Below are 8112 nucleotides of genomic sequence, written 5' to 3'. Positions count from 1 at the left end.
ATTAAGTGGGCAATATTGAAATGGTGATATCAATGAAGAGATGCATGTCCCTGCAAGGCAAATGTGTAAAAATAGAAGGATCTTTTCAAAGTTCAATTAGAGAGCACTTTCAGTCTGAGGAAAAAAGGCATGGAGCCCACCATTGATGTGAAGCTACGTTGGCTATCCAAACCATCAATGTCTGACCCCCTACCTTTTCTCGTTGCTTTCAAACTCCTGCCTCCTCTTCCACACAGACAAAACCCATTTATGAGAGAGAGAGAGAGTCTTGTTTTGTCGCCAGAATAGATAAAAGACAAGAATAATTCATACAATGGATTGAAACTTGAAAGAAAGCCCATCAATGGAAGTCAATACCCGAACCATACTTTTTCTTGCTGTTTTGGTGTACAGTGGGAATGGAGGAAGGGAGCTATAATTGTGAGAGAAAAAACAGCAGGAAATGTGTGTATGGTGCGTTCTTGACTCCCTCTTTCTTTTAAGACTAATCTTCTTCTTCTTCTGCTAAAGCTCAATGCCAAAGCAACAAAAAAGAAAAAGGGAGGAAAAAAAAAAAAAAAAGGCTTTGTAGTTGGTGTAAAAATGTAATGAACCTTGGCAGGCAGCAAAAACAACAGCAGCAGCAGCATCAGTAAATAACCCCCCAGCTCCAGCCTCTTGATGAGAGAGGGCATTCAAAGTCCCAACCAACCCCCATATACATCTCCAGCATTGAATACCTCCAGCACAAACAGGCTCTGATCAGTATATTTAAGGATGGTAGATCAAAAAACAGTTGTCCATTGCAGATGAAGCAGATGATTCATCAGGAACTTGGACAATTCAAGGCTGCCTTTATTTGCTGGACAGTGGTGCCGATAAGGTTATTAACAGTGGTCACCGACTCCAAGTTCAGCTTAGCAGATGGCAGGCTGCTAACTAGTATCTGAAATGCCACTGTAATTAGTGAACCACCCGACCTGCCCATGTTCCCGCTGGAGGAGCTTGTTGACGCCCCGTCTCCCTGGTCGTGCCGGCCGTCTGGTGAAATGGTGAACCCTGATGGTAGCAGAGGAATGTAGGAAGGATCCTCACCGCTCATTGCTATGTTTATGGCTGGGAGATCAACGGGGCAGTAGACCACAAGTGCACCTGAGGAGTCGATGCAGCTCTCTTGAAGTATCAGCATATTGTTCTGGCTAGTGTTGAAAGCCTATTCAATGAATTTCAATGCAAATGTTAGAAAAGAAAAGATGGAAAGAAAAAACTTGAAGAAAATCCCATTGCAAACACTTACTCGAAGAACAGATATGCAGTTCCCAGGATGCGATCCATTTGCTATATGAGCAACCTCTTGCACCGCATTGCCACTTGAGAGAACATCCCACTGTAGAACAAAAAAACCAATATAATAGTTAGAAAAATTTCAAACTTATTTATCTAATTAACACATTCCAATTCCAAACATCTCTCCACCTGCGCTCGAGTTCTTTCATCTTTGAAGAAGTTGAATACATTTTGTGGGGACATTGGAAGCCATATAGTAGTAGCTGCACTAAGAACCACGCCATTGGGTTGGCCGGGATCGGTGCTCTTATGGAAGGTCACTCGAACTCCGACCTCATTCAGGCCGGAAAGGGTGGTCCACCGATGGCTGATGGATGTGCTAATGCTTGCACAGAAATTGTTGACCATTCTTTGTGCAAGCTTCATCATGCTTCTCTTGCCATCAGGTGATGGAATTACTATATAACAGGTTTAATTAATCGTTAAAAGTAGATGAATTTCATCATTTAATCAAAACTTTAACAATAACAAGTGGTATGCTGTTGAAATAATTACCTCCTCCAAGATCCCGAGTAGTAGAGGTGCCTGTCACCATAAGACAAGCAAATCTTTCACAAATCCTCCGAAGAACAGCAAGCCATCTTTCAGCTCCAAATGCCAATCCACTATGAATAAGATCTCTATAAAGCCGATGAGTTGGAGTTTTGTCCTCAATTTCCACATGCTCCACCCAAGTAACCTGTTTTTTCCAGGAAGATGAGTAAAAACTTAAAACCATCACAATGCATGCATGCTTATTTGTGGTGGGAACGAAGACACATTTGATCACAACCTTGGAGTACCCATTAGGCATGTCCTGAATCAAGCAGCCGGATGGAAGCCGGTGGCATCGACATTGAGAATTAGCAAATTGGTTATCTCGAGGGAAATCATAAGAAACATCGACAATTGCCCACAAGCCTTGATCAATTTGCTGGCAATAACGGAGGAAATAGAACTCCCGAGTAGGCACAACTGGTGAAAGCACCTGCAACTCTTCATACATCTGGAAATTACGAATTTCATGCATGTGAGAAATTCTTCAAACATAAAAGAAGCATTGAAAAATCACAGAAGAGAGTGATGAAACTTGTTCCTATTTACCAGTTGCAAAGAGCCACTATGACTGCCCAATCCTCCGGGTGATAACACTTCAATTGTCTTTGCCACCGAGACAATTGTGGGAAATAGCTCCGCCCACTTGTTCTGCAAACTCAAAGAGTCTTTAAAAATTCAAGATTGGGGAAGTTAAAAAAAGAGAAATGAGAGGAGCTTACTGAATCCATAAACATATCAACCAATGCCAAGCCATTCATGATCACAACACCTGAATCTCTAGAAGCCTCAATCCTCAAATGGGGGTCTTTCAAATTAGCATTAGGCCTCGGAAAAATTCTTTCGTAGCTATCAAGATTAATAACATCCCTCCCATCAGCGGCGGACTTCATCCACAAGGGCTCATTGGTCTGCAAAAGCCTCAGCAATTCTTCCATGGCATTGGCAGCAATATCTGTCATGCTGGATTTGTCAAGGTCCGAAAGGCATAACTGCTGGAAAGGCAAACTGGGTACAGCCGATGAACTCCCCGGAAGAAGATCAAGATCAAGGGAAGGGCCGCCGCCTCCAAAACTTCCCATTGATAAGTCCAGTGAAGAAATATGAATAGGCTGTACTGGTGGGAGTTGGGTAATTGGCCTCCCAATATACTTGGCAGCAATGCTAGATACTCTATCGAGCTGCAAAATGAAAACTTTTTCAGAGGGCTGAATTGAAAATACAAAAACATTGATGAGTGACGAGAAAGTAACCTCTTCTTTCAACTGGGCATTCTCCACTCGGAGTTTATGTTCATCGAAGTATGAATCTTCGGTCACTGGAGGGCCCCCGCAAGAGGGGCAGATGACATTTCTGAGTGCCTCCCGGATTGCTATGTTCTCGCAACGGATCTTGTCGTTCTCTGCCCGAAGCGCGCAGTTATCAGCTCTCTCGTGTTGCGCCTGAATGGCATAAGAATATGATAAAATGAAGGGAAAAAAAAAAAAAAAAAAGGAAGAAAATTTTGAAAAACCAAAGTTGCAGAAACCAATACCTTCATCTGGGTCCTCCTGTTTTGGAACCAAAATTTGATCTGGCGAGGTGCCAAGCCCAACTCCCGGCTTAACTGCAATCTCTGTTTTTCATCTGGGTGAGGACAATCCTTGAACACCCTTCATTCCCAAAAAAAGAAAACCAATGAGAAAACAAGAGCAACTAAAAAACCCCATCATTATTCAAAAAGCAAAAGAAAGAAACAGAGGCCAATAGAGCCAAACGAAACCAGAAAACCGGAGGACAAACAGAAAAATGGGAAAAGGCCAAAGGAAAAGCAAATAGTGTTTGTTGTTGTTTATAAAGCGTATCATGCAGAAGCAAGTATATATATATATGGGGCTTACGCTTCGAGCCTCTGAATCTGGTTAGCAGTGTGACGATGGTAGCGCTTCTTCCTCTTGTGGGCGTCGGAGGAGGTATCGTGGTGGTCTCCGCCGTCTCCCCCGCCATACTCCATTTCTTCTCTCTCTCTCTCTCTCTCTCTCTTTTTCTCACACCACCACAACCACAACTGTCTCACCACAGCATTACATACAAACAAGACAGCAAACAAACAAAGAAAGACTAGAATTTTGGGTTGTATTTTAAGGAAATGTGACTTTGGTGGACACACACAGCATATTGTTCGGGGAAGTCAAATAATACTCAAACCCAAAAAAAAAAAAAAAATGGAAAAAGAAAAAGACCCAATGAAGTGAACCGTTTGTTTCATTTTGTGAAAAGAGAAACGGCTGAAAAGAATAGCATCAATGGATTATATATCGGCATGATTTGGGAGGTTTGAGTAATGAAAAAATCTTGGGGCGTAATTAAGTAAACAAACAAATATAGATGGATGGATGGATGGATAGACAGATTGTGTGAAAGGATGAGAGGGGAGGAGACCCACTAGGCCTGACTAGCCACACCCACCAGCTAAGCCTCACTCCCACTCTCTGAACTTCCCTTGTACGTGTCCATCAAATGTGTAACTGATGGGTTTTTATGGCATTGCCTCTCATTACACCCACTCTTTCCTTTTAAATTCTCTCCTCTCTCTCTCTCTCTCTCCCAGTGTGGTACACCCACAGCCAGGTGTGAACCCAACACAGCATTTATGAGGACGAGGTCGCCGGCGACCGTTGGTGACATTCCCGGGCGAGATTTCGTCGTGTAATGACAACGTACAGTATCCTTTTCTTCCTTTTTCTGCCTTTTTGGCTCGGTTTCTTTCTTTCTTTCTTTTTTAAAATAATGTTATTTATACTCTTTGAATTGTGTTATGTTTACTTAAAAGTTTTTTTTTAAAAAAAAAAAAATTCACCTAAACACACTTTTAACAAAAATTTAAAAATAAAGTTTTGCTAAAAATCTTTTTTTCGTTTTACTTAAAAATTATATTTCTGAAACGCAATTCTAAACAAATTTTGTGTTAATGAAAATCAACTTTTAATTGACAAATTAAAAAAAAAAAACCAGACATACTATTTTTCAATCTCTCGTTCACCTCTTTTTCAAATTTACAATAGAGATGAATAGTCAAATGGGGAAAATATATGAATGAAGATGGATAGGAAAAAGAAAAATAACATTTTTCTATTAAAAATAATAATAATAATAATATTACTTAATAAACTATTATAAAATTATCATATAATGTAATGATATAACAGTAAAAATTAATTTTTAAATTATTACTTGTAAAAGAAAAGAAAAAAATTATTACTGATTGTCATGGTCGCGGCATTTTAATGATATAATACTTGTATAAAAAAGTTTAGTAACTAATATTACTTTTATAAGTATAAATTTTTACTGTTATGGTGTACGGAAAATAATTAATAAAAAAATTTAGTAAATAGTTTTTTTGATAAAAAAAATATATAAATAATTTTTGACCTAAAACGTTTCTCTCACATCATTCTATTCTTGTCTCGCTTTTGATATTTTCACTCTGTTCAAAGTATCCACAAAAGTCAAACTTAGGCAGCAACCTTTTTCAAGTGGGGGCCGGATCCTCTGATGTGAGGTATATCCAGCTCTCTTGGAATTTTCCAACACGTGGAACTTTCTTTGGCTTGTGACAACGTATATTTGGGACCCACAATCTATGTGAATCAAGCAACATCTAATGTTAGTCATATAGATTTTCTGCGGTTAATTTTTGTCCACGTCAGCTTCAGTTTTTGGTAAAGATCATAAGTTTAAAAGTAATGTTAAAAATTATTTTTTTATTTCTTTTTTATTGATGTAACTTTTAAAATTATTATTAGATGAAAATTTAAGTATTATTTATCTAAAATTTAATGATAATTTTAAAAGTCGCATCAATTTTATGAAGATAAAAAAAAAAAAAAAAAAAAAGAAGATAATTCCTAGCATTACTCTAAGCTTAATTATTCCGATGAGAGAGAAAAAAAAATGAAAAAAAAAATTCCCTTAATTATTCATATTATTATGCACACACGTGGGGTATAAAGAGAGAGGAATGAGGTCCCCCCACTACGTAGGCCACTGTAGTAACAAAATTCAAATGGAATAAGATGGTTTAAAGATGGTTATCTAACCGTCCAAGAGTAATTTATGTTTAAATTGTTTTTTTTTTTTTTTTATAACAATTTTTTTTTTTCATAAAAATAAAGCATATTGTTTTAATAAAACAATATCATAAATACAAAGACGAATTTCTTCAATTCAACCCTGATATATGTTTCGTTTAATAGTTTTTTTTTGTTAGATCTCACATCACGAGTCATACAAACCAAGGAAAGATTATAGAATTAGACCTAATCATATCTAGTTAAATAAGGAACAAGTTCATATCTAAATCTTTGAATATCATTGTTCCAATTAGTTTTTAGATTCGTAACATATTCCAGTAAATCACGTTACTGTCTACTGTCCGATCCATCAAAACTTTTCCAGCTAGATAACGATTCCCTCTCTTTTTCATCTTTTCTACAAAACGTACTCCCAATCGCAATTCTCTTCGCTTCTTTTACCATTAATGACAATTTATGTTTGAAATGTTAGCATAGCAAAAACTTTGATAAAGTTCATATGAGATTTACTGTTTAAATAAGTTTTTATTTTTTTATTATTTTTTATAAATGTTGATCTAATAACTTATTTTTATTGATGCATCATCACAGTTATATGGTAGTCGTATAATAGTCTATTGACATGGCAATGAAATTAGTCCTTAGGTTTTTTTATTTTTTATTTTTAAATATTGATCCAATAGCTACTTTTCACTGTCACACTATCTCAGTTGTATAGTAATTCTATAACAGTTTACTAAATAACATTTTTTAATTGTTTGTAAATGTCTTTGACTTATGAACAAAAATTAAAACAGTGAAAACAAAGTCATTAACAAACATGCCCACATGTTTTAAAGATATATGTTGATTTAATAGACTAAGTTGAAAGAAAACTTTATCCAATTTTGAAAGTTTTTTTTTTTTTGGTGTACGTACATTCTCATTAAAAAAAAAAATTGTATTTTATTAATTACGTCTTCTTTCATATTCAATTTGTCAATCAACTATATATTTATAATCTAGTTTCGTTAAATTTATTAATAAAAAATAGTTATGTGAGAGTGAGATAGATGGAATTATCTTCACATGATTACGTCATTATCTCCAATCATTCCCTTGTACCATTTAATTATTTTACTATAACTAATTTTTGTCAATCATTTTAACAATATATAGATAAAATTAGTTAATTAAGACAATTGAATGTCATAACATATATGATTAAGACAAATATAAGGTTTCCTATTGCTTTCCTTGATCATATAGTTTGTAGATATTTAAAACTCTTGGATGTCCCTTTTGTTAATATCCAAATAAGACCTTTGCCTCATCACCAAAACCTTTTATATGTTATTTTTATAATTAGCTGATCAACCTTAGCTTAATTAGCACAAATCCTTCCTCGGCACGGCCTGAATTAGTCTTTAGATAGAAACAACATTTGAGTAAAATAAGTACTTATCAACATAGAAAAAAAGCAAAAGAAGAAGAAAATGAGGCATTTTGGATCATCCACATCCTTTGTTCACTTATATCTGGGTGTGTTTGGAATTGCGATTTCGCAAAATATAAAGCGTTTGACATTACAATTTTTTTTTTAAAAACCTAATTTAATTTTTTTAAAAAAAAAAATCTACGATTTCTATAAGCAGTCTATGAGGTAGTTATTTGAAAATGCACGAATTTAAATTAAAATTACGATTTTATATTTAATAAAGATACTTTTTAACATGTTTTACTAATCATCTTTGCGATTTCAAAAACGTAATTTTAAAAAACGCAAATTTTAAAATTGTACTTATTGAAACTGCAATATCAAACAGACCCTAAGTAATTTTTAATTTTTTTTTTTTTTTTACATGTCCGCACAAGAGGGAGAGAGGGGATTCGAACTAGAGACCTCCGCTTCATTAGGCGTGATCCCAGCCGATTGAGCTATCTCTTGGGGACTACTACTATATCTCGTTGACGTGACAATGTTAATAAGTAATTGTTAAAGAAAATTTAAAAGTTGATTAACACTATCATATCAACATAATAAAATTAAAATATAATTTCTAACATTACTATTCATAGACATGTCTTCTTTCACATTCCTTTTTTTAAAAAAATAAAAAATAAAAAATAAAATAAAATTAAGACCTTAAAACGGATTCAAGGAAAATTGGGTTGGTGGACACATAAACATTATTTT

General features: G+C 35.2%; 1 protein-coding gene across 1 annotated transcript; it reads right to left on the bottom strand.

Annotated features, from left to right (window-relative positions):
• Positions 1–268: 268 nt before the first annotated feature.
• LOC132184099 (homeobox-leucine zipper protein HDG11-like) lies at positions 269–4339 on the bottom strand. The gene is made up of 10 exons (XM_059597596.1): positions 3741–4339; positions 3395–3512; positions 3114–3302; positions 2583–3041; positions 2410–2511; positions 2099–2311; positions 1822–2005; positions 1456–1724; positions 1277–1366; positions 269–1192 (listed from the first exon to the last, which is right to left on the bottom strand). The coding sequence occupies exons 1-10, from the start codon at positions 3851–3853 to the stop codon at positions 806–808; spliced, it is 2124 nt and encodes a 707-aa protein (XP_059453579.1). The 5' UTR covers positions 3854–4339; the 3' UTR covers positions 269–805.
• Between the last annotated feature and the right edge of the window lie 3773 nt (positions 4340–8112).

This window comes from Corylus avellana, chromosome ca6, assembly GCF_901000735.1.
Source record: "Corylus avellana chromosome ca6, CavTom2PMs-1.0".
NCBI classification, from domain to species: domain Eukaryota; kingdom Viridiplantae; phylum Streptophyta; class Magnoliopsida; order Fagales; family Betulaceae; genus Corylus; species Corylus avellana.
Note: the sequence above shows the minus strand (reverse complement) of the source record. Positions and strands in the feature narration are given on the sequence as shown.

Coding starts and splice junctions, on each gene's coding strand:
- LOC132184099 (XM_059597596.1), bottom strand. CDS start 3,853: ATGGAGTATGGCGGGGGAGACGGCGGAGACCACCACGATACCTCCTCC. Junction 3,042..3,113: donor ATGCCCAGTTGAAAGAAGAG/GTTACTTTCTCG, acceptor TTCATTTTGCAG/CTCGATAGAGTATCTAGCAT. Junction 1,193..1,276: donor ACTGCATATCTGTTCTTCGA/GTAAGTGTTTGC, acceptor TTCATTGAATAG/GCTTTCAACACTAGCCAGAA.